The 27888-nt window shown below is 38.1% G+C and overlaps 1 protein-coding gene across 1 annotated transcript; it reads left to right on the plus strand.

Moving 5' to 3' along the window:
• Window positions 1-294: 294 nt before the first annotated feature.
• On the plus strand, window positions 295-27888 carry CDC7 (cell division cycle 7). The gene is made up of 11 exons (XM_065409837.1): window positions 295-388; window positions 8774-8857; window positions 10488-10623; window positions 11427-11520; window positions 11607-11749; window positions 14570-14819; window positions 15477-15572; window positions 16521-16699; window positions 20280-20362; window positions 24241-24390; window positions 27494-27888. Exons 1-11 carry the CDS (start codon window positions 295-297, stop codon window positions 27886-27888), a joined length of 1704 nt encoding a protein of 567 aa, XP_065265909.1.

Here is a 27888-nt window from a genome sequence, read left to right on the forward strand (position 1 = left end):
GGGAGATGTGTTAGTGAAGAAACACTCTGGGAATGGAAGGGAATGATTTGCATATTAATGTTCAGCTTCCTCCCTTGCTATTGATGAGGATTTGATTTGTGTTAAGTCTCCCACTCTCTGAGATTGTGGGAGGGATTTCACTATCAGTGGATTGTAAGGGACTTCCCAAACTTAATGTCCTCTCCCTTAATCTTGTGGAGGGAGAATGGGAGCAAGCAGGCCTAAGGCATTCTCTCTTAGACCACATTAGTCATTGTTCTCATAGACCTTGTATTTTACTTTGTTAGTTTTGTAATGGAAGCATCCTTGAACGCTTATCGAGATGAACAACCTCCTTTGCAGGCTGAAAATTTCTGTAGAAAACATGAAAAGAACAGCAAGTTGTCAGGTATGTATTTTAGAGCAGAGGCCATTGATTAAAATGTTGTTGTTGCCATGTTTCTCTTCCCCTTCACTTTAGACTCTCCACTACTGTATATATGTATTGTTGGATAAGATCCTGTTACACGAAGAATACATGTAACAAGATTCAAGAGGAAAAACTTTAACAAAAAAGTTCAATGTTCAGGGGCTTTGAATTGATATTTCCAGGCTTGTTTCTGCCCAGTATGTAGTTGCAGTATTCTAATAGGATCAGTGAATTGTAAAAGAATAGTGCTATGAAATTTGTTACTATTATAATAATTTTAGAATATATGTCCTGAGCTCGCTATTTTCCTTGCTGAATATAATATTTATGTCAAGGATCAGAGGGGTAGCCGTGTTAGTCTGTATCCACAAAAACAATGAGGAGTCCGGTGGCACCTTAAAGACCAACAGATTTATTTGGGCATAAGCTTTCGTGGGTTAAAAACCCCACTTCTTCAGATGCAACTTGCAACTGAAGAAGTGGGGTTTTTAACCCACGAAAGCTTATGCCCGAATAAATATTTATGAAGACTTCCATATTGATAGCCCTTGAGATCAAAGTCATCTAGCCAAAGACCAGAGACACAGTGCTACTTCTCCAGTGTACCTCAGGATGTGTCTCAGCCTCGTCCTTCAGAGGTGAGAAAATGGCCTTAACCCTCAGTTATTTCCTATAAATTGGCTATCCCACCTGTAATGATGGTGACTTCGGGTCACTATTGTCTTGGGCAGGATTTGAACACATTGTCAATCCCCTGCACAGTCGTGTAATTTGAATCCCGTTGCAACAATGGGGAAGTTCTATCCCACCCCCAGGAGAGGACAGGTGATGTTTGCACCCATTGGGGCAACCATCGTTTGTTGCCAAGGCTCTGCAGGATCCCCAACAGCAGAGACTGTGTTGAATTAGTGCATTCTCTGAGCATTCTGGCCACATTGCCTCCTTGGCTAATGCCACCCACTTTGGTGTCTGTGCTATCTAGCTGCAGGGAGCGCCGGGGGGAGGGCGGCGAGCCCGGTCGTGGCCCAGCTCTGGGGCCGGAGCGCCCCGCCGCACCGCCCCAAGCACATGCTTGGTGGGCTGGTGCCTGGAGCTGGCCCTGGCAAGATGCAGGGCTCAGAAAAATTTTTTAGACTTGCTTCAGCTGGAGCAGGATATGAGCAACCTTGTACTAAAAGCTGCTTTATTTCAATAGAACTTACCATATCAGTTACAGAGACAACTGAGGGGGGATATGATAAGTCTATAAAATCATGAATGGTGTGGAGAAAGTGAATAAGTGTTGTTTAGCTCTTCATATAACATAAGAACCAGGTGTTACCCAATGTAAACAAATGTAAGGAAGTACTTCCTCATACAATGCACAGTCACCTTTGGATCTCGTGGCCAGGGGCTGTTGTGAAAGTCAAAAGTATAACTGAGTTCAAAGAAGACTTAAGTAAGTTAATTGATCGGTTCATCAATGGCTATTAGCTAGAGATGGTCAGGTATGCAACCTTGTCCTCTGGGTGTCTCTAAACCTCTGACTGCCAGAAGCTGGGACTGGATGATGGGATGGATAACTCGCTAATTGTCCTGCCATGTTCATTCCCTCTGAAGGATCTGGCACTAGCCACTGTCGGAAGACAGGATACTGGGCTAGAAGGACCATTGGTCTGACCCAGTGTGCCGATTCCTACGCTTTCAGAAGTCAGAAAATCTGACGACGACTCCTGTTCTCACTTGCGATGCTCAGCCTTATGGTTACTAGCCTTCTGATAAATGAAATCGGTATAGGACCTTCTTCAGAACACAGTAATGTAACTGTCATTGGGTGGTGCAAGAATGTTATTTATGTACCCCACAGTCTTTACAGTTCTGTCTTGAATGGCATTTATAGGGTCTCCTCTCTTATTATCTTTGGCAGGTTAGATACAAAAATCAATATTGTTTTTAAAAACCCTGATTTTTGTATTTAAATACAGATCTATTCTAAATTAGATTTGAAATCAACAACCTATGTTAGGACCTAAGTTGCTTATAATTTATAAATCATTTAAATTAAGTACAAAAAATATTAAGCAGTGCATATTTGCTGCCAAGTTTTAAAGAAGGTCAAAGCACTGCACTGCTGGAAGTCACTGGCTAAGCATCTGGAACCAGAGGTTGTGGAAGTGCTAAACCAGCTTTTGACAGCAGTAGCCTCCTCTGCAGATGTAGAAAGAATATTTTCTTCATTTCAATTTATTCAAATAGTTCAGGTCAATGACTAGTTTGTTCAATACCTCCTTTGTTTAATAAAGCAATTAGTTTTAAATGCAAAAACATATGTTGATACTTTTGTCTCCAGCACATTTAGTTTTATTTAATAACAAAAAGTTCTGTTTTGTGCATTTTTAATTGAATGTGACAATTTTCTTTCAAATATGGCATGACACAAATCAAGTTAAAAAAACTAAGAAATGCATCACACACAGTTTTCTAACGTAATAAAAATGTAAAAATTAATAATCTGACTAGATGTATGTTAAGCTACATAATTGCTTAAATAAACGTGGTTTATACTCCTGATAGCAAAAAGAAACACCAAAGTTAGGAGATAAGGTATATTTAGTTGCAAAAAAACATGTTTTAATAGTTACCAACTAATGAGAATCAACGTTTTTTTAGGAAAATATCTGAAAAGTACAAATGCAGAATATGATTAAAATAGATAATTTTAAAGCCAGGTTCTGTGCTTGCGGATTAAAATCAGTGATTTAAATCATTCACCCTGATTTTTGACCACTTGGGAATAGCAAACATCCTTTAAAATGGACAGTATCACATGAGTCTCTTATTCTGTATTTCTCATTGTATTTACCTGGGAAACGATACAAACATGGACAGTATTATTTTGAAGACTGTTCCATTCATATGGTGTTGAGAATTGTTCATTTGTCATTGTTGGCCAAAGTGATCTGATTGTAGGATTAAGAAAAAATATCAAATGCCAAACACCATCTTAAATATTTGTTTTGTGTTAAAGTGAGGTGGTGTGTGTGTGTGTGGGGAAGTATTGGGGTAAATGGTTATGGCTTTGCATCATTTGTAGTCAAAAACAGTAATTGGGCAAATGGTGGATGTGCATTTTCACTAAAAGCTAGAAAACCCCACATACATGTGGATGTTTTCTTAATGTGTTTGCTTTCTATTAAGCGTCTGAAAATATTTGTGTGGTGACAGAACTTTTTAAAAATCAAACTTCTAAGGACTTCCCAAGATTCTTAGAACACAATTAAGCTTTCATTTTATGAAAATGACAAAAATGAATACATTTGCCATGACTTTATTACTGTACAAATAAAGCAAAATTAAGAAATAACACTTAGCAAGAAAACAAATGTGTTGTAATTATGTTTAATATACTGTATAACTGCTTAATAAAAGCTTTTGCTTGTTACTGTCAGTTTCTACCACAGGTGCAGATATGTGCTATTAATATTTGAAACATTAACTTATGTCGTTGATGTAGCAGAGTGTAAATTTCTGAATTCTTCTTTTTGTTAGTCAAAGCAAAAACTTTGACATGAACAGTAAGATCTTACCAGAGGTTATTCCTCATCAGCTCTAAAATAACATACCTAGCTTACAAAGTCCCCAGTTTACCATGCCTCATAGGATTCAGGAGTGGCCAGGATGCTGAGCTGCTTTGCTTAACTCAGCGTCTTGTGCAATTAGGCCCTCTCTATTCTGAGTACTCCTGGGGTGTACAAGTCCATGGGGCCGGATGCGCTGCATCCGAGGGTGCTAAAGGAGTTGGCGGATGAGATTGCAGAGCCATTAGCCATTATTTTTGAAAACTCATGGCGATCGGGGGAGGTCCCGGATGACTGGAAAAAGGCTAATGTAGTGCCCATCTTTAAAAAAGGGAAGAAGGAGGATCCGGGGAACTACAGGCCAGTCAGCCTCACCTCAGTCCCTGGAAAAATCATGGAGCAGGTCCTCAAGGAATCAATTATGAAACACTTAGAGGAGAGGAAAGTGATCAGGAACAGTCAGCATGGATTCACCAAGGGGAAGTCGTGCCTGACTAACCTAATTGCCTTCTATGATGAGATAACTGGCTCTGTGGATGAGGGGAAAGCAGTGGATGTGTTATTCCTTGACTTTAGCAAAGCTTTTGATACGGTCTCCCACAGTATTCTTGCTGCCAAGTTAAAGAAGTATGGGCTGGATGAATGGACTGTAAGGTGGATAGAAAGCTGGCTAGATCATCGGGCTCAACGGGTAGTGATCAATGGCTCCATGTCTAGTTGGCAGCCAGTTTCAAGCGGAGTGCCCCAAGGGTCGGTCCTGGAGCCGGTTTTGTTTAATATCTTTATTAATGATCTGGAGGATGGTGTGGACTGCACTCTCAGCAAGTTTGCTGATGACACTAAACTAGGAGGCGTGGTAGATACACTAGAGGGTAGGGATCAGATACAGAGGGACCTAGACAAATTAGAGGATTGGGCCAAAAGAAACCTGATGAGGTTCAACAAGGACAAGTGCAGAGTCCTGCACTTAGGATGGAAGAATCCCATGCACAGCTACAGACTAGGGACCGAATGGCTAGGTAGCAGTTCTGCAGAAAAGGACCTAGGGGTCACAGTGGACGAGAAGCTGGATATGAGTCAACAGTGTGCTCTTGTTGCCAAGAAGGCTAACAGCATTTTGGGCTGTATAAGTAGGGGCATTGCCAGCAGATCGAGGGACGTGATCTTTCCCCTTTATTCGACATTGGTGAGGCCTCATCTGGAGTACTGTGTCCAGTTTTGGGCCCCACACTACAAGAAGGATGTGGAAAAATTGGAAAGAGTCCAGCGGAGGGCAACAAAAATGATTAGGGGTCTGGAGCGCATGACTTATGAGGAGAGGCTGAGGGAACTGGGATTGTTTAGTCTCCAGAAGAGAAGAATGAGGGGGGATTTGATAGCAGCCTTCAACTACCTGAAGGGGGGTTCCAAAGAGGATGGAACTCGGCTGTTCTCAATGGTGGCAGATGACAGAACAAGGAGCAATGGTCTCAAGTTGCAGTCTAGGTTGGATATTAGGAAACACTATTTCACTAGGAAGGTGGTGAAGCACTGGAATGCGTTACCTAGGGAGGTGGTGGAGTCTCCTTCCTTGGAGGTTTTTAAGGCCCGGCTTGACAAAGCCCTGGCTGGGATGATTTAGTTGGGAATTGGTCCTGCTTTGAGCAGGGGGTTGGACTAGATGACCTCCTGAGGTCCCTTCCAACCCTGATATTCTATGATTCTATGGGGGAATTCGGCACCAAATTTTTTTAAAATTCTGTGCACATTTTAAAATTCTGCATATTTTATTTGTCAAAATAACGCAATATAATCACTCTGGTTTCAATTATTTTGGTAATTTATTTAAACTAAAATACAATGGATGGAAAATGGGAGTGGAGAGCATTGGAGGAAATTGCTAAAGCCCCTTGCCTCATAGTAATGTTGTTAGGTTTGACCCTTTATTTCTAGTTATTAGTCAACAAATATATGCAGCCATATGCTCAGTGTTACATTATAGGCAACTGAAGAGCAAGTGAGGGCAGGGGAATCAAACTCACGATTTATATTGGCTACTGACCATCTCCAAAAAGGTTAGTAGCAAACAGTTCATGGAGCACGTTTTGATAGGAATTTTTTTCAGTCCAAAAATTTAGATCAGTTCTAATCATGAAAGCACCATAAGCATTTATAATGCCATACTGTCCTTTACACATCTCTGGCAATGTGAAGGAGCCTTAAAATTTTTACACCTGTTTTATACTCCTGGGGGAATTCACAAAGACAATGGGAACAATTTACTAAGCAGGCAGGCTGCTACATTCAGCTCTGCCTGAAGGGACAGAACCTTCCCCATGCCTACCTCCTCAGAAACACCCTGAAACTCTGTCCCTCCACACCAAGCGTGCTGCAATAGTGAGTGAAGGATAGTGTGTGTCTTTCACTTGCCTGACTGCCCAGCTCCCCCCTGCCAGTGGTGATTTATGTCTCTATTGACTGCTCCCGGCACCTGAGCCAACCTGCCTGTGCTGCCAGGGAGGGGCTCATGACCGCTCTTGCAGTTTCCCTTTGCTTTCCCATCAGAAGTAATTTTTCTGCGGGGAAGCAAAGAAATCGGCAGTGGACATGAATTCTGTGCATGCGCAGTGACACAAAATTCCCCCAGGAGTATACTCTATAATTAGTCACCGAAACACTTCAAAACAAGTATTATAGGGTGAAAATGATAGTCTTTTTCTTCTAAAAAAGATCTGATGTACCTTTGCCGGCCCAGTACCAACCAGTGGCAGACACTTAAATGTTAGGAGTTTTAAAAAAAATAACTTTAACATTAATTTTATTTTGCAGTGTGGATACAAGCTTGGAAAGGCTGGATGGGTAACAACTATTAATGAGCATATTTTAAAAGAAGGAAGAGACTTGGCAGTGGGGGAAGATGAGGAAGAATGATGAGATGAAATACACAGTGTGGGGGCAGTAGCCTTCAGCAGTTTAATATGTATTTTTTTTTTTGTAATTAACTTTCAACTAAAATTTATTTTAAAACTCTAATGGGGACTTCTGACATCTGTTTTCAGGTTCTTGAAAGGAGGGAAAGGATTCAAGAGTCACATTTCAGTCTTCTGTTTATATTGCAGCACTGAAATTTGTTCATTTGGGCTAATGTGTGGGTTTGGGAATACATATATACATACAGAGTATATGCCTATTGTAATCTTTCTGGTATTATGACTGTTTATAAATTGATTTTCATTGTTCATGATATTTGTTACATCAGTGCTTACTGTGCTTCTTTTGTATAATATATAATCCTAGTTTAAACATTTTGCTATTGTATGTGTTAATTTGGGCATGATTCTCCCTCTCCCTTTTTAGTATGTATAATTCGTATGAGTTTAGCTCCTACCAAATACATCATCATTTTTATTATGTGAAAACAATACAAACCATTCTTGAAAACATCTATTGTAGGAACATTTTACCCTTGCTGCAGTAATTAGCCACAAACTCTATAAAAGTATGGGCCAATGACTTTTTGGTTCTCACTACTTTGAAATATCAGGCCATCTGTCTAGGTGTCTAAATATGGACTTAGGAGTCAAACACTAGTGTTACAGCAGTTGATAAAGGGTGACACTAGTTGAGCCCAACCATTGTAAAATGTTTCAACTTTAAATGTAACTTGCCTTGTGTATATTTTTATATGCTCTATGTTTTAAGGCTTTATAGTATTTTAGCAGTAGTGTAATGGTTTATTGTTTCATGACAATAGTTAGAACATCTAATAAGACAGCATAAATTAGAATTTCTCTGTAAATTTCAAAAGAAGTGTGCTTTTTTTAGAAGGCATTCATGAGTCCTCTAATAAATACTTTTCTAAAATAACAAGGGCCCATCCTTTGAGTGAAATTCCTTAGTTTTCCAATAAGAATGCAGTATCCTTGCTATGCCATCTAGTGATTGGAGTATAAAATGCAACAATTTAAATATAATCAGCAAGGCTTTTTTTGAATATTTTTTAACAGCCCTCTAATGATAATATACGAGTTTGTCTTCCTAATACTTTCCTTTTTATTGTACTCTTTGAAGTTTACCTCTTACATACCCATTTCTCAGCAGCCAGTGTAGATTTGTCTTTTATGAAATGGTGACATTACTAACTCCATGTGTATGTTAGTCTCTGAACTATAATCTGAGATCCTATTAATTTTGAGGGTTGGCCATGCTGTGCTGAGTGGCAACAATTTAAAAGTTTTAAACAAAACATTGTAGCAGCATATAAATTAGAGCGTGATAGATGGGGCAGTACTGTTGGCATTCCATTTGCAGTTATGTCAGGAAGGGCAGAGTTTAATGCCCCTCTCAATTGGGTTTTTCCATGAAGGTAGATCAGAAACATCAAATTTAATCAATAGAGGTCTGGACCAAAAAATAAATAAATAAGGCAAAGGTGGATATTCATGGATCATGAGTCTCAAGCCAAAAAAAGTTAAACTCTTTGCAGATTACCTCAAACTGTACATTCTTTGATCATTTACAGTACAATATTTTTATGTGAGTGCCTCAGGTACCTTGCACTATGCTAACTGGAATAGTCTTTACTACTCTTTTGCGATCTTGGGCACTAAACCTGCAAGTGTGTTCATGTTTAACTTATGCACATGAGTGTTATCCAAATGTACCTGCATATGTCTTTGCAGGACCAGAGCCTCAGTTTGTTTTATACTACTTTTTATGTAATTTCACCCTCATTTGTATGAATTAAAGTCTAATACATGTCCTGAAATTTAACTAGTAAACTCAGACCAAGCAAAACATTTTCTGTTTTCCTTTATTTCCTCAACAGGAGTAAAAATAGATATTGAAAAACTTTATGAAGCAGTGCCACAGCTTGTAAATGTGTTCAAAATTAAGGAAAAAATTGGAGAAGGTAAATGTGTATTTATTTGCTTGAATTTTGATGTACTTAAGAAATACAAATTTTAAGAGTATAAAACTATATAATGAAGTCCAATATTGGCAAATTCTAGTATGACTGCCATTTTATGGATTGCTTTTTAGTATTGTTAGAAGTAAATGGGAGTTCTAATATTTAGTTGCAAGTACAAATGCTTGTAGATAAGGGTTTTTCCAAAGAGATTTTCCTGCCAGATTCTTGAAACCTCTTACCAAAGTAGACTCTGATTAAACAGCTTGTTTTGATTTAGACCATGCAGTTTAAACTGCTATAGGGTGCTGCAGCTCTTGGAGTACATTTAACTAAGCGTATCTACGTAAGATTTAATCCACCTATATTTGTCTCTAAGGTATACATTCTAAATATACAATTATACTCTGACATTTCACTACCAGTAAAGTTCTCTCTGCTTTTCCAATATTAAACCCAATTGGTGGGGCTAAGAGAGGAAAACAGACTATTATTGCTAAGTTATTTTTAAAGTATGGGCTCAAACTAGGCACACAGTAAAATTTTCAAAATTTGACAATGGGACTTAGGCCCCAATTGTGTGACCATGCACATGCTTAACTTTACTATGAGTAATCCCATTGAAATCAATGGGATTGCTCAGGGCAATAAAATTAAGCATATGTGTAAATATTTGCAGGATGGGAGCCTACACATTTTTGAAAATTTTACCTGCAAGATCTTTGGTGAAAGTTTTTCACTAAACTTAATGTTTTGACTGTTCTTATATTTGAAAGTATATAAAGTAGAGGTTTGATTTTTTTTTTAAACAGCTATTTATGATTGTAATACTTGTGATAGCTTGCTAAATATTTAAAAACTTACTAGTCTGTAAAGCTGCTTTAAAAGAGAGCTACATATTTAGTTCAGTACAGCAATCTGAAAGTTCAAGAGCATGGAATGCTTCTTGTCATGAATAAACAACCTTGTTTAATGACATTTTATTTTCATTTACAACTGGTGTTTCTAACGCTGTTGATGGAAGTGAATATGTTGCTAAAAAGTGACATTTGTGACACTGGCAATACTGAAGGCTTATATGTAAAGATGTGTTTCCACTTCCACTAACTTAGGGTGTGGGGTCATATCCTCCCTTCAGTTTCTCTCCCCAAAAAGGCAAAGGTCTTGCTACTTAATAGTTATTGATGTTATTCCTTTAGCTCAAGTGGAGGGGCCTGTGTTTTTGTTGCTGATAGTACTAGAGTTGATTCCTGCTGGCAACTGTGATCTGTATATGCAACTACAGACTTGTTATACTTGCATACTGGTTTAACATTTGCAATTGTAATAACTTTAAATTATATTTTATGGTCTATTAAGAAATGTTACTTATTTTGTACTTCCCAATTTCTGGACACTCATGGTTAATTTTCTTAATTTGTTTGATAACCCTGAAGTACTTAAGTGGCTTTCTGTACTAAAACCACTTTCCTCATGCTTTAGCCTTGACTTTAAAACCTATTGTTGTGTCACAAACTTAACTTGACTCAAATAGATTCTCTTTCACCACAAGTGCAGCAGTCAGACCAGTAACATGAAATACTTTAACGTAGCTAATCCAAAGCTGTTAAACATAGGCTTCATACTTTTACAGGTACTTTTAGTTCAGTTTATTTGGCCACAGCCCAGCTACAAGCAGGATGTGAGGAAAAAATGGCTTTGAAACACCTAATTCCAACTAGTCATCCTCTACGAATTGCTGCTGAACTTCAGTGCCTTACAATAGCAGGGTAGGTAGATGATTTTTTTTTTTTTTTTTTTTTTTTTTTTAGCAAAAGGAATTAAAGATGTGATAACTGAATTTAAGTGTCATCTAAAACTAAGTTGTGTGTCTAGTTACTTTTTAGTTTTGGTACTTCTTGCATTTTGCTGGAGTTTTGACCACAAGAAAATAAAAATCAATAACTCTATATCAAGGGCGTACCATAAATGGATCATGTTAACTATAATGCTCATGTTGCTTTATGCTAGTCTCAATTTGCAACTGACTTTGTATATGCTAGTAAAAAGTTCTAAGAGTTACACAGTATACATATGCAATCAAACATGTTTTAGGTAGGAAATGGCTATGATAGAATCCTCTCTAGTACATCTGAAAATACTGGCCAATGGCACTGAATTCTCTTCACTGGTTTAGGAATGGAGGTGCATTGCTGATATTTGCTGGTTCCAAGACAGATGGTTGGAATAGCTCTTACCTGACATTTTAAACCAGTTGCTCTCAAAGGGCTCAATCCTGGATCATGCAAATCCATGAGAGCAGACTCAAGCCCTAAAAGTGGGCTATGAAGCACCAATGGTCTGCAGAGCCCTTCGTTGCAAATTGAAGAATGAAACACTTTGAGAAAAGTAATGAGGGGATTGTGTTCAGAGTACATGCTGGTAGTTAGCCAGCAACCTAACACTGATGAACAGCCATACAATGTGGAATTTGTGTATTAATAGAAAAAGCACTGCTGAAATTTTCTGTGGGAGCCAGGTGAAATAACCTATTTTCTATTTGTTTCAAGATAGTATTTTATTTTTCCTTTAGGGGGCAGGATAACGTTATGGGAGTTAAATATTGCTTTAGAAAAAATGATCATGTAGTTATCGTTATGCCATATCTGGAACATGAATCCTTTTTGGTAAGTCCCAGCCTTCTTTTTATATAAGCAGTAAAATACTTAATTATAAAGAGTTGCAAAATTACAATATTCAAATAATCTTTCAGGATGTTTTGAACTCTCTCTCTTTTGAAGAAGTACGAGAATACATGTTTAATCTGTTTAAAGCATTGAGGCGCATTCATCACTTTGGTATTGTTCACCGTGATGTCAAGCCCAGTAACTTCCTGTACAACAGGCGGCTGAAAGAGTAAGTCTACTCACCTGACTTTTACTATGATCTCATTTGGGAATGTGTGCCTTGGCAGAACACAGTAAATTAAGTTTTTGGGTTTTTCCCTTCCAGCTATACAATATGGGCTTAAGCAGTAGAAATATGTTTATAAATAAATAAAATTTTTATTTAGAGTTTAGGGACTTGGTCAGGGTGGGAAAGAAGAAACAATATAGTAAGCATGAAAAAAGTTTGGATCACAGTACGGCAAATACTTTTTAAAAAATTAATAATTTTTAAACTCAGTGAGTAAAACTAGTAAAATTGTTGCATGTTCAATAAGATTAAACTAAATAAAATCACTGTCCATTATTTACTTTAATATAGTTAATACTGACCTTTATTTGTATACTGCATAGGTTTTCAACCTGTTTGTGTCTTGCAGCACACCTCAAGTGTGCATAGCAAGAAAGTTGATGTTTGTTTTGGGGTTTGTTTTCTACAATTAGCTATTCCTAAAACTAGGTCAGATTGTATTAATTATCTTTTGTCTGCAAGTAACTAAATTAAGGTAGCTAGTGTGATATTGTCCACCTTTTGCAAGGAGTTAATAGTTGCCTTCCTGTTGTTCGTGACTAGCTATATCCTCATGGCTTGGTAAATATTTCACTACAGTCCATACAAGAGTAAGGTAAATCTTTATAGGGAAAACTCTCTGCATCAATCTACACATCTCGAAATTCTGTGGAAGTAATTTTCTTAACTCTCAGAAGATGAATTTCTCTCATATTGCTTGTTTACTCTGCTAGAATCATTTTAGAAAACCATTCTATTGTTTCTGAAGAGTGTTTTATGAGATCTGATGTTGAGTCAACCGTTGCATGCATGAAACAAAATAGTGACTCAGAATGACTTTCCCATGGCAAGTAGTAAGCATTTATATATGTATGTATGTACCACCAGCTTTTGTGGAACCAAAGTCTTCAATTTAGAAAAGTTGTAGTTCTCAATGTAATGGGGTCAGCACCCACGTCTCATGAGCGCCCCCTCTGGTTGGGGGTGTCCACAGTCTTTAAACCAGTCCACCCCATATCCCCAAGGCCTCCTCCCTGGAGACACTGTCTTCCTGCAGCTGCCCCAGGCTCAGTCCCTGCAGCCAGCCAAGAGCGCCTTCATTGCTCCCCCGGTCCCTGCTAGCAGATTGTCTTTGGCTCAGTCCTAGCAGCCAGCCAGGAGCCTCTCGCTCCCCCAGTCCCTGCCCCTACTTATCTGACCGTTGTGCTGCAGTTCCCTCAGTCAGCCAGGCATGCAGTCCTTTCTTCTCCAGTTCCAAGCAGCAACTGCCCTGTCTCTGGCTCTGTAGGTCCTTTTTATAGGGCCCTCCTGGGCCTTCATTGACTGCTTCTCTCCCTCCCCTCCCCCCGCAGCCACTCTAGCCTGCTTGGAGGACCTCTCCACTGCTCCTTTCCTGGGATAAGTGTGGCAGGACCCTGAGGCCTCCAGCAGGGGCCTCTGGGCATAGTCCACCCCATCAGACTCATCATTGCAAAGAAAAACTTTCAACTGTGAATCAAGTGTAAACTAATGCAGTCATATCTTTTGAAGTCTGCAGCCCGCTCCAATGGTGCTGCTGAAAGTTTTGCCAGACTTCAACATTGTGAAAACTAATAGGTCTTGTCTGTTTTCACTGTTACTATTGGGATCCCTTTAGACAGCAGTGAAATTGATAAGAATCAAGTCAGATTCACTCAGCTGTTGTCTCAGGTAGTTGTGAACAATAGTGGAGGCAGGCACTGGAGTTATTGACTAGGGAAATGGAACCTAAAGGTGAGACTGATGGGAGGGGTTGTAAACCCCTCTTTGGTAGCAGCCAGAAAGCTGAAGGAAGGATAAAGTAGCAAAGACACTCCACTCAGATCTTCCTGAAGGCTGGGGAAAGGTTAATGTAGCAGAGACCCACCCAGTGTCATAGTAGCCAATGAGATGTGGGGAATAGAGACACTGTTCAGTCTCCTTTCCAGCATCCAGTATGGGATAGATGATGGCTTTAAATGTATCATATGTACTAGCTAGAGGCTGGTATGGAAAATGGAGTACCCAAGCAGCACCCTGGTAGAAATTCCAGCACCATCCCATTTTCTAGCAGCTTGGTGGGGGTACAAGGTGGGGATTGACTTCTTGCTTGGACATTGCCCCTTACCAGTAATGTCCACTATCTTTCATAAGTCTGGGGCTATTAGGTTTAGTCCTCTGGCTATTACATTCCTAGTAAAATTTTCAAGCCCAGTGTGTATGTGTGTGGGTGTGTATGAAATTTCAGAGGGAAAAATGACAAAATATAGGGAGAAGGTAAAGATAAGATAAGGGGGGAGGGTGGGAAGGATTTTGACACTGAAAACAAGTCAGGGAAACAACACATGATAAGAAAAGAACAGAAAATGGAAGAAGAGAAAGTAAGTATAACAAAATAGTAGTAAGCAGGGCTTATTGATTAGTATTCAGTGATTATTATTCACTGTTGTTTGTCAAACTGTATTGGATAATTTGTTTATTTGACCAGCCCTAAGAATGAGATACACTTTTAAAACATTTATTAGATAGAAAATTGATTATTATGGTTACAACATATAACTGTTCTTTAAATTGCAGTGGATATGGTGGAACAATTATATTTCACCTGGCTAATATGTTTAAATCATCTAGGTAAGAGGGGTCAGCTAAATTTTCAAACCCTGCCTCTTAAGTGGATTAAATGCCGATGTATACCTTAGCTTCTGTTATAAGGAACTGTTTGTTTGTTTTTAAAGTATAGTATACTTTTTTCTTAAATTGTCTTTTTAAATTTGTGTCTTTTAGGTATGCCCTAGTAGATTTTGGTTTGGCACAAGGAACCCCTGATACGAAAATAGAACTACTCAGAGTTGTCCAGTCTGAAAGCCAACAGGAAAGTTGCTCACAAAATAAGCCTCACCTAACCTTGGGAAACAGGGTTTCTGTCAATGTTACAGCATCTAGACAGATAGCTCAACAGTCAGCCTCAAAAACATCTGATAAATGGTGCTGCTCACTTTCACAAATGCAGATTAAACAAGGAAAAGAAGGAAAGGTTCTGAGTCTTTTTCACTAATAGTGCTGCATGAGTTTATTTAATGTATTACTTCATCCAACAGGGGGAGATGTAATACAAAACAATTTGTCAGTCTCCAATTCTAAATCTTACTGTGTGTGCACTTATGCAACATGTTGGAAACATTTTGTAAGAGTTAAACTGTTTGTGAAAATGGAACTAGTTTCTGAATAACTATGTTGGCCTTGAACAATACTTCACATTCAGTGTCTACTATATCTAAAAATAAAAATAGTGGATTCTTATGTAATGTTGCATGCTGTGTAAAATGCAGTAATGTTTGGTGAGCCCCTGAATTTCCTTATGGAAAAAGGAGTTAACCTTTTAGCAATACATACCATGGCTTCCCTCCCCACAGAAAGTTTCTCATCTCCATTTTAGTTGCACATCAAAGTACAACTGCTGTACGTGTAAATTTCAGGGTGTCTTGGCATATTTCTGGAGCATGATGTGTTTTGTAAGCATGTTTATGGTTTTGTCTAGACTATGTTGTCTTCATCCATAGTAAGCTGGTGCCTGAAAATGACTTGCATGCAGCTGTTTTTGCCTTATGTCACATCACACTTTTAAATACTGTCAGATTACAGCTGACAGTGTTACAGATAGAATGTTTATTGTCCTTTTTTGTTGTTGTAGGAGGGGTCTGCGCACCATTCTGTCCAGCGCTCTGTCTTTGGAGAGAGAAATTTTAATATTCATAGCTCCACATACCAGGAGAGCCCCACAATAAAAGTAAGCAATACTGCTCACCAGGAACACAATCAATTATACATTTAAATAGTTGTGGAACTTAACTGTGTTTCAGTACTAGATATCCCTAACTACTATTTGTGATTTGTTGTGGCACTAAAAATTATTGAACAGAATTGGCATTTTAGCAAAGTCTTACATTTACTAAAGACTTAAGTGATTTTTTCAAGCTATTGAGTGACAGTAGTTACTGTTATGGTCTAGCTGTTGCCCCATCTGATTTTGTTTATATAGTAATTAATCTTTTTCTATCTGTGTATCTATGTAGTTTAGAAATTATTCCAAAAGCTTGCTTTTGTGTTCTGCAGTTGATAAGGCTACAGAGAAAACAGACTAAGTTTGTAATAAACACTTTTACTATACTGTTTATAATCAGGGCATGATGTCTAGTGAAAAACTAGACATTAGAAAGAAAAACCCTAACTATGAACAAAGGCAGAGGGTTTGGCCAACAGTGATATTTTAACTGGGCAGTTTTGGCTTTGAAATAATGTAACCAAATAAAAGCATCTAACTCACTTCTTATAGTGTTTTTCCATTCCCATTTTTGCATAGTCTCTTTTTTTAATAAAAAAAAAAGACAAAACCCTAGCCAATAACTTAATTACATTATACTGGTAAACACAATATTACTGTAATTTCAAAGTACTTATGAATATATTGTGGATATTAATTAGTAGTAGTCACTGAAAAATGTCTAATTTCCCAGGGAAATCACCACTAACTTTATGATTCTTCAATCCCTTGCTACTTTTATTAGCCTTTGAGTTATCAGTAAATAGTACTGGTGGTCTCCTCTTTTAAAACTGGTAACATGTTTTTGTTAGTGCTTTCAACACTCTAATGGAAGAGGAAGCAGAATAATGAAGCAAAATGGAAATAGCGTTTAAATGTTTGAAATATTTAGAACATGTAACATCTATATTACAGGTCATAAAGCAATCAAAGGTGATGGATGTTGCATCTAGAAAATTAGCAACAAAGAAGAAGATTATTTCTACAAAAGCAGTGAACAATGGTGTAGCCAGGAAAGCTGCCAACAGTTGCCCAGCTATCTTGACCTGTGACTGTTATGCAACAGATAGAGTTTGCAGTGTTTGCCTTTCAAGGTAATTTGCTTTTGATGATTTTGTAAAATCAACTTCCTTGCTGTCAAGCAAGGTTAGAAAGTTAGATTTACTGGACAGTTGATTTAGTAAGTGAAAGATAGCATTAGACCTATGCAAGTTACAAGTATTAGAACACAATGTGTATTCTAACCTGACAAAGGTCATGGATTTCATATGGTACTCACTTCCAGTGCTAACTTTCTCATTGCAGATAAATGCAATTATTTGTAGTTAAAACAGTTTGACATTGAAAGAGTTTTCTCCATTGGATGTTAGTGTATAAAGACTGTTTCTTTAAGATGTGGGGGACTTTAATTTTAGTAAGATAAAATACCTTAACAATTCTCTGCATTAAAATCCTGAACTGGGTTTGTGACAGGCCTTATTTACACCTAGATGGGTTTTCCTATCTATATCTATATATCTATATATTGTGTGTGTGTGTGTGTGTGTGTGTGTGTGTGTGTGTGTGTGCGTGTGCGTGCGCGCACACACACACCCCTACCTCCTACAGCAGTTACCCTTCCCAGTGGAGAAACAGTTTGTAAGGAAAGTGTAGGCCCACTATTGCAGGGAAGGAATGCTAATAACGGATGACATCAAGAAGGCTGAAGTGTTCAATGCCTATTTTGTTTCAGTCTTTGCTAAAAAGGGTTAACAAAGAGGACCCAGGGAATTATAGACCAGTCAGCCTAACTTGGATACCTGGAAAGATACTGGAACAAATGATTCAATCAATTTATAAGCACCTAGAGAATAACAGGGCTATAAGGAATAGCCAAGATGGATTTGTCAAGAACAAATCATGTCAAACCAACCTAATTTCCTTCTTTGAGTGGGTTACTGGCCTAGTGGATCGGGGGGGAGAGAGAATAGTAAATGTGATACCTTGATTTTTAGTAAGGCTTTTGATCCCACATGACATTCTCACAAGCAAGCTAGGGAAATGTGGTCTAGATGAAATAACTGCAAAACTGGTTATCAGAATAGTTATTGATGGCTTGGCATCATACTGGGAGGGTGTATCTAGTGGGATCAGTCCTGGGTCTGGTACTAGTCAATATTTTCATTGATGACTTGGATAATGGAGTGGAGAGTCCACTTATAAAATTTGTGGATGATACCAAGCTTGGAGGTATTGCAAGCACTTGGGAGGACAGGATTAGATGCAAAACAACCTTGATAAATTGGAGAACTAGTCTGAAATCAACAAGATGACGTTCAATAGAGGCAAGTGCAAAGTACTTCACTTAGGATGGAAAAATCAAATGCACAACTACAAAATAGGGAATAATTGGCTAGGTAGTACTGCTGCTGAAAAGGATCTGGGGGTTATAGTAGATCAAAAATTGAATATGAGCCAACAATGTGATACCGTTGTGAAAAAGGCTAATATCATTCTGGGATGTATTAAGAAGAGTGTTGTTTGTGAGACATGGGAGGTAATTGTCCACTCTACTTTATACCTCAGCTGGAGAACTGTGTCCACTTCTGGCTGCCACATTTTAAGAAAGATGTGGATGAATTGGAGGGAGTCCAGAGGAGAGGAACAAAAATAAGATTTTAGAAAATCTGACCTATGAGGAAAGGTTAAAAGGTCTTGAGGAAAAAACTGAGTTGAGGATCTGATAAGTCCTCAAATATGGTAATGTCTGTAAGGCCTGTGACAAGTTGTTCTTCATGTCCATCAATGCAGGACAAGAAGGAAGTAATGGGCTTAATCTGAAGCAAAGGAGATTTAAGTTAGATATTAGAAAACCCTTTCTAACTCTTAAGGGTAGTAAAGCTCTGGAATAGGCTTCCAAGGGAGGTGGTGTAATCCCCATAATTTGAGGTTTTTAAGAACAGGTTGGACAAACACCTGTCAGGGATAGTCTGAGTTTACTTGGTCCTGCCTCAGTACTTGATGACTTCTTGAGGGCCCTTCCAGCTCTACAGCTTTATAATTCTATGATTATACCAGCAAAAGAGTTATTTTGGCAGTATAGTTTAAACCAGTTCCCCAAACAGAATAAGCTAAACCAGGAAGAGGATTTTTTCTTGCAATAACTGCATCTGCACTAAGACTTTGCTGGAATAGCTATGTCTGTTAGCTCTGTGACTTTTCACATCCCTAACAGACATAACTATGCCAGCAAAACTTAAGTGTAGGCCAAACCACATCATTTGACTCTTCCAGGGACATTTATTTAAAAATGAACTGAAATGCTGTTCAAAAAACCCCCAAAACCTGAAAATGTAGAATTGTTTAACTTCTTTATTCATTTATGAAAACTTTACATCTTAAAACCAAACATTTGAAAAATGTAGGCACTACTTAGCTAAGCAGTCAAGACTTGAATTCAGGGTTCCATATTTCTCTTGCAAGAGTCAGTCATGTCTTCCATTTATTGTAGATATTTCTAGGCACCTACAAGAACACTGAGTAGTCTAAGTGCTGTGCAAGGGAAATATAGAACCATGAACTCAGGTCTTGGCAAGTAAATAAGAGGAAACATTTTTGTTAAACAAATTTAATTTGTATCTGGAAACTTACACTGTGTGAACTGTTTCAAAAATAGCAATACCACATCTGAAATTGTCACTTTTTTCATTTGAAATTTCAACAAGTTCTAGTATTTATAAGGCATTTTGGTTGCCCTTTAACATACTGTTTTCTGCACATTTGGTTGTTCATCGCTAAAAGGAAAACTGTAAATTTGTCTTGTAGCCTAAGACAGGGAGGGAAGTTAGGTTTTTACCATTTTTTCTCTAGACATGTGTAAGTAAATTGTAAGGACATTTTATCATGTACACGCCTTAATAGTCAGACTGGCCAAACAATTTGGCATTTCAGTTCAAATCCATCCCATATGTGGAGTTAACTTCCATTCATATGAGCCATTCCTCCATCAGGGATGTGGGTTATTCCAACAATTCTTTGCATTAATGAGAAAGTTCTGTTTACTGGGTGTGGTTTCCAAAATACTATGTGTTCCCTTACTTCCTGGTCTGATGTGACTGTATTTTGACATTTAATCTTGTTAGTCAAACATGCCATTTTTACTGAGTATGGAGTATGAGGGGGTTGAAGTTACTAATTCAGAAAACAAACCTGACCCCTGCAAGCCAGATAGGGCTACATGGAGGACACTCAGAAAGTTTAAGATGAATTAACTAAATGTTTATATGTGCTTTAACTTCGTACCCCTGTGCGGATGCTCTCATTCAAAAGTAAAGTGGCCTTAAGCCAAGTGCTTTAACTAAAAGTGTGAAGTTAATTCATCTTAACTTTTCTGAGTGTCCCCATGTAAGCCAGCCCTTAATAGAAATCATGCTGCAGCTGAATGGAACTGAAAACATTATCCTGATTGAAGCATACAACTTATTTGTGTACTGTTCTCACAACTTATTTGTGTACTGTTCTCTCACCCTAAATATTGTGTGTATTCAACACGTTTAAAATGTTACTACGTGAACCACAATGTTGACATGTCTCATGGAAGCATATGTTAGAAATGGTTTTAAGTCTTCTGCTGTAACTAGAAACATTATGAATTGTTTCCTATTACACTCTAAATGCGCTTTTCTTTATTACAAGACGTCAGCAAGTTGCTCCTAGGGCGGGTACACCAGGATTCAGAGCACCAGAGGTGTTAACTAAGTGCCCTACTCAGACTACAGGTAGTATGCATCAGACTGAAATTAGTGACTCTTCTACACTTGGGTCTTCCCCATTTGTGCATGTTACTTTCTCTGATTCTATGAACTCCTTTTCTGTTTACATATGGAATTCATTTTATTGTCCTTTCTAACATTATTCAAGCATTTCCTGTGTTGTGTTTTTTTTGTTTTTTGTTTTTTTTTTTTAAAGAGTGTTCATTACTCAGAATGAAGAACAAGTTAGGAATGTTTTTAAAATGTTAAACTTGAATACATCTTAATTCATTTAAGGTAGAGCCATATGCAGCAGTTCAGTAGAGTTTGTGATTTTAAAAAGACAGAACTTTCAGCTTTGTCCAACATTTTGGCTTTGTGTCAATTTAAATGTTCTGAAGTGCCCTTCTCTCCTCCCCCCTCCCCCCACCCTGTTTATACTTTAGATGCTTTCAAAGAGAGATTCTATCAAACAATGTGCTTTCAGAGCAAGTATATTAACACAGTATGTCTGCAAACATATTCTTAAAAGACCACAGGAAAAGCTGATATAGACTACTTGATCTGTGCAGGCATCCAGAAATCAATGGATGTGAGATGAACAGCCTTAATAAAATTAATATTTGAGTAATCAAGATTGCTTCTGAACAGGTTCCTCCGATCCCTAAAACTCTTACTTCTGGATAGAAAAGTCAGGGTTCAGACTTCATAAAGCTTTCCCTTTTTCTTATTGAGATGTGCACTTGTATTAGGTTGCCAGTTAAAACACACACCCCTTTTTTGAGTTAAAAAAATCTAAAGATAAAGACCTCTATAGCCTAGTAGTTCAAAGTGAAAAAGATGGTTAGTCTGTCAGCCACATAGCTGATGTAAATACTGTGGAAAGCAGTGTTTTTGTGAAAAATGAGACTAATAAAAGGCAGTAGTCAGTGGAGTAGTTGAAAGTTCTGATACATGAGAAATATGAAGAAATGCAAACACTCAAATCATGGATTAAATCATTGAGAGAAATGAATTTTAAGGTTAAAGCATGAGGTTGGGAGATATGCGTCCTAATCCTAGTTCTCCCAGACTTATTTTTGTGGCCTAAGTCACTTAAGGCGGGATTCACAAAGATATTACATGTTGTAACGCTCAATGTTGCAACACCTAACCCCTACGTGCCCTGCTGCCTAACCCCTCAGCCCCATGTTAGGCACCCAAGCTGAGGAGAGTTAGGCAGTTAAGGGAGGCATCGTCAGAAGCCAGCAAACTGTAACCCAGAGTAAAAAGCAGAGGTCAGGGTGGGCCTTAGGCCCAGATCTTCAGTGGTATTTAAGCACCTAACTCCCATTGATCTGGGCCTTATGTGCTTGACTGACAGGCCCAGAGGTAGGCACCTCCCTCCACCTGGTATCCTCAACCATGAACTTTCTCCTGGAGTTAGGTACCTGAGCCAGGTGAGCTACTTAGGTATCCAATGCCCTAGCATCTGAAACCCAGGCCTTTCATGTTCTCTCCACCCAAAAAAAAGACATCTTCTGGAATACCCAATGACCTGGAGGTTAAGACACTCATTTGGGTTGTGGGTTCAAGTTCCTGCTTCAAGTCAGGCAGTGCAGGGACTTGAACCAACATCCCACGTGAGTGCCCTAAGCAAACAGACATACGTGCCAATCTAACGTATTGGAATGGTTCCACTTTGTATTAAATAATCATTGGGATAGGTATTTGAACCTAGATCTCCCACATCCAATGTGAATGCCCTAACCATTTGGTTATAGTCAGTATTGCTCTCTGAATATTTATTTATACAAAGAGCAACAGTTTCAACAGGAGAGATTCCCACACCTATATACCCAATTGTCTTGTGGTTAGGGCACTCACCTGAGATGTGGGAGAGCTGGGTTCAAGTCAGGTCCCTCACATCCCAGGTTAGTATTCTAAGCAAACAGACACACATGTGCCAATCTGCAGGGGAATGCCTAATTTGAGAATGCTGTTTCATGGCTTGGTTTGAGCTAGGGCTTGGATTAGCTTGTTAATTTAGTGGTGGCATCAGCACTTAACTCTGCAAATGCTGACCTGTGGAAATTTAGTCATCTACAGGATTAGACAACAGCTGAGTGGCAGTTTTGAGAATGTCAGAGGCACCTAAATTATGGACATAGATGCCTAAAGAGGCAGTTAGGCACTTAAATACCTCTGTAGATCTAACCTTTAATGTCTATGGCTCTGCTTCCCCATCCATAAAATGAGGCTAATATTTAACTACCCTACAAGGGTCTGATGCTAACTTCATCAATGATTATAATTTTGAGATCCTCTGTTAGATCCTGCAGAAGTGCAAAGTACCACTTTGCAACTGTGTGCCCATAATTCCATCTGTTTAGCTATTTCTTCATTAAAGAGTTTAACTACTAGTTTGACAATTTCAGGTAACTTAGCACTTTACATATTCAGAGCTCTGAGTCTGTGTTTGTAAGTGAAATAATTAAATTCAGATCTGTATAATTCATTCTACAAAAAAAGTTTATTTATTTATTTTGAGAAAAAAATTGAATTACCTTGGCCTTTTAAAATAAATAAAGACAAAAGCTGTTACTTTTTTCTCACGAAAACACACAGAGAACTGTTCAACCCCTCTTTTCCTTTCCCCACCATCCCTCAAAAAATGATGGCAGACAGATATTCTCATAACTCTAATGCTGAAAGTTTCCATCATGTTTGGGCAACTTTCCCCAACACACTATTTGTACTCTTCATAAAACTATGAAAATGATTAACAACTCCTAACTGCTATATTTCTTAAGGTGGTTACTTTGTCAGGTGATTTCAGGTTAGCGGTAAAGTCTTCAGTATGATAAATCCATTTGGAATTGCCAAATAATCATCCATTGTTACAGAAAATTAATTACTTCAGATATTTAATTATTTGGAATTAGTGCTGGCTGTATATTTTAACCTTCCTTTTCCCTAGGCAAATTTTTAGATAATCTCTAGAGCATGTATTATTATTAAAACACTTTAAGTTAATGGCTATTGGCAAGCATTGTAATCCACCAGCCTAATATTTTTTTCCCCTAACTAAAAAGCTTCGTACTGGCTAGAGCTATATCTGCATACTGTGACTGCGTGCTTAAAACTAGCATCAGATTAAGGCCTTGATCCTGCAAATACTGAAGTAAATTCTAACTATACTTAGTGGTTCCATAAAAGTCATAAAAGACTATTCATATGGGTCAAGCTATGCACGTGCTTACAGGATTGGGGACTAAAGGCTTGTCTTCACTACCATTAGGGTTAGTCAACCTAAGTTGCGCTACTTCAGCTACGTCAGGGGTTCTCAAACTGGGGGTTGTGAGGTTATTACATGGGGGGGAGGGGTCGCCAGCTGTCAGCCTCCAGCATTTATAATGGTATTAAATATATTCAAAGTGTTTTTTTAATTTATAAGGGGAGGGGTCGCACTCAGAGGCTTCCTATGTGAAGTACAAAAGTTTGAGAACCACTGAACTAAGTGAATAACATAGTTGGAATCGACGTAGCTTAGGTCTATTTACCCCAGAGTCTTCACTGCGCTGTGTTGACAGGAGACGCTCTTTGGTCAACTTCCCTTACTCTTCTCAGAGAGGTGGATCGGAGTTGACCAGAGAGCACTTTGCCATCGATTTAGTGGGTCTTCACTAGACCCGCTAAATCGACCACTGCTGCATTGATTGCAGCAGTAGTGAAGACCAGCCCTAAAACTGGTTTTTAGGGCTGGTTTTAACTTCAACTTTAACCATGTAGATTACATTTCAACAAAATTAATAGGTAATTCATTACATTATTTCTTTTGAAACTTTGCTGGTCATCGGGTTTTTTAGACTCTAGATGATAAAGTTGTGGGTTCTTTTTTACTAAAAGCTTGCTTTCAATTGCAGCAATTGATATGTGGTCTGCAGGAATCATATTCCTTTCTTTGCTCAGTGGACGGTATCCATTTTACAAAGCAAGTGATGATTTAACTGCTTTGGCACAAATCATGACTATTCGTGGATCCAGAGAAACTATTCAGGCTGCTAAAACGTTTGGTATGCAAGTTTTTAATTACAGAAAAAAATCTTTCTATTTAATGTTTATAATTAGCATTTATATAGTGCTGTTCATCCTAAAGAATTCTCAAACTCCTTACAAACTATATATTGCTCTTCACTGAAATGCAGCAATTTTGGGAATGGCATATAGCAACTATATAATGACTCCTATAGGAATTTGGTTAGAACATTTGAGCTAACATCCATATTCTGCAGAAAGTGCCCTGGAGTTTTAAATCAATGTGGCTGAAAATATGGATATAGTAACTATTAGCTTGCTTAAAAGAAAAAGCCATTAGAAATATTTGGGATTAAAAATATTCCAGTGGAAACAGGGTTTTTTATACAAGTAAACATTTCCCTTCATTGTTTATAACTCAAGCATTGCAGCATTTAATATCTGAAAGTGAAACTGACGACATTAATTTTCATTCTCCGAACTGGGAGATGCAAATTATGGAAAACAGCATAAAGAAAGAAAGGTAAATTGGGTTTTTAATGTTTCTTTATTTCTACTAATTGAAGGTAGTGGTTGTAAAAAACACACATAAATTGGTTAAAATATCTTAAAGTTGGTGTGTCTGGCCAGAAGTGGTTTAAATTTTAGTTTTAACTATTTGATGCGCATTGGGATCAAACAAACAAAAAAAGCTTTTCAAAGCCACACAATGGGTCAATTTCTGAGCTGCACCTTTCAGGAAGTGCATCTCTGGATGATGTGGAGTATTGCTACTGGTGGCTTTGCCATCTGTCCTGCCTCAGTTTAAGTAAGAGCACTTCTGCCTCATCTCCTACTACTCCAGAATGCCACTGCTGTTTTCTATGGGGCCAGTAACTGTGGAGCCTGCTGTAAAATGGCAACACAAAAACCTCATGACTACCAAGTCTATAAGGAAAGTATTAAACATAGGAAAATTGCAAAAGCTAACAAAAGGAAAGTAAAATGTTTAATGTTCCTAGTTTCTCTCAAGTTATATGAAAAGGCAGTTATTTGCCACTTCACAAATATGAGAGATCTTTATAGTTCTTTTCTTCAAATGTAGTTAGTGTAGTATGTTATCCAAAATACAGAGTATGCAGTGATTCCATTACTGAGCTGGGTTTTGTAATTAAAGCAAGGACTAACCCACTTTATGTATGAGGAATACTCCATATCCTCCCCAAAATTACAACATTTACTCTTGAATACAGAATGAATTGAGAATTTTCAACTAAATTGGCTTAATTACTTTGTTACAACTAATTAAGAAGTCTTTTTTCCCAAAAAATGATCTTAATACTGGAATAACAGATACTTCGAACTACCCTTATAGTTAAAACTCACTGAAATCTTCTGTATAAGCTACATTTCATGACTTTTTGTAGGATTAATGGTAACTTTTTTTCCCCATTTTACTTCTTAAACTGGGAATAAGAATACAGTAACTCCTCACTTAGTCATATCAGTTAATGTTGTTTCATTGTTACATTGCTGATCAATTAGAGAACATGCTCGTTTAAAGTTGTGCAGTGTTCCCTTATAACGTCTTTTGGCAGTCGCCTGCTTTGTCCACTGCTTGCAGGAAGAGTAGCCTGGTGGGGGCAGCTGGTGGAGGCTTGGAACTAGGGTGGACTGGCAGCCCCCGATCAGCTCCCCCCTCCCCTAAGTTCCCTGTGCGGCAGCTGCCCAGCAGGCTATCAATTGCCGGCAGTTCAGCTGTCCCTCCCCCCCACTGCCATGTGCTACTCCTGCCCTCTGCCTTGGAGCTGCTCCCCGGAGCCTCCTGCTTGCTGTGTGTGGGGGGGGGGGAGAGAAGAAGGGGGCTAATGTCAGGGTGTCCCCCTCCCCCTGTTCCTGCACCCTGCTTACCCTATTTCCATAGAGCAGGGTGGGGACACAACAGGGCTCAGGACAGAGGGAGCTTGCTGGCAGGAGCCACTGTCTCAAGTTGCTGATCTATTTAAAAAGGCAATGTACTTAGAGTGGGGTCAGCGTACTTAAAGGGGCAATGTGCATGCATCTCTCTCTCTGTCTCTCTCTGCCATGCTTTCTCCCCTCCCTCCATTTGTGCTGCCTTGTAGAGTGTAAGGCTACATTAACAACAATATGTTAACCCTTGAGGGCTCAGCTGATTGCTAGTTCATCATTTAGCAGTAAGGCATTTCCTGGGAAATATCCCACCCTCTGACTTCACCACCTCAACCAAGCTTCACCATCATCATGTACAGTATTAAATTGTTTAAAATTTAGTGTGTATGTATATGTGTGTGTGTATGTATATATGTATGTATGTGTGTGTATGTGTATATATGTATGTATATATATATGTATATATATATGTGTGTGTATATATGTATATATATATGTGTGTGTATATATGTGTATATATATATATGTATATATATATATGTATATATATATATGTATATATATATATGTATATATATATATGTATATATATATATGTATATATATATATGTATGTATGTATATATATGTATGTATGTATATGTATGTATGTATGTATGTATGTATGTATGTATGTATGTATGTATATATATATATATATGTATGTATGTATATATATATGTATGTATATATGTATGTATGTATATATATATATATATATATGTATGTATATATATATATATATGTGTGTGTGTGTGTATATATGTATGTATATATATATGTAGTCTTTTGTCTGGTGGAAAAAAATTTCCCTGGAACCTAACCCCTCCTATTTACATTAATTCTTATGGGGAAATTGGATTCGCATAACATCGTTTCGCTTAAAGTTGCATTTTTCAGGAACATAACTACAATGTTAAGTGAGGAGTTACTCTAATGTATTAGAGAACTTCATATAGAACTGCCCTCTTTCAAAATGGCTACCAGCTCTCATTGTTCTCAATGGGGCCATGGCCACAGAATGCTGGACTCAGCTTGCTGGAAACCATGGGAGATGGTGATCATTTCTTTTTTAAAAGAGAATTTTTGAAAGAAGGCACCTGAACGAAGGACAGCTATGGCCTTTGAGAGGTCTCAAAAAAACCTGAAATTATTTGCAATTGTATATGTGTACTAAAACAGTGCTTAGTAAACACAGTATTTTCCTCATAGGCAAATCAATACTGTGTACTAAAGAAGTCCCAGCACAGGATTTAAGAACACTCTGTGAAAGACTGAGAGGAACAAATAGCAGCTGTGCTAAATCAACAAGCGATGTGCACACCAACTCTTTATATGAACCTGCTTTGGCAATTGACACAGACAAAAAGGTAGAGTTTGCTCCCCAACCACCTGGGGAAAAAATCCAGCATCTGAAGAACTGTCATGAAGGTAACAATGGCTTGGAAATTAAGATAACAGAAAAGGCAACTGATTTGAAAGGATGGGACAGAGTTCCTGATGAGGCTTATGATCTACTTGATAAGCTACTGGATCTAAACCCAGCTACAAGAATAACTGCAAAAGAGGCTTTGCTGCATCATTTTTTTAAAGATATCAGACAGTGA

This window comes from Emys orbicularis, chromosome 8 (genome assembly GCF_028017835.1).
Source record: "Emys orbicularis isolate rEmyOrb1 chromosome 8, rEmyOrb1.hap1, whole genome shotgun sequence".
Classification (NCBI taxonomy): Eukaryota; Metazoa; Chordata; order Testudines; family Emydidae; genus Emys; species Emys orbicularis.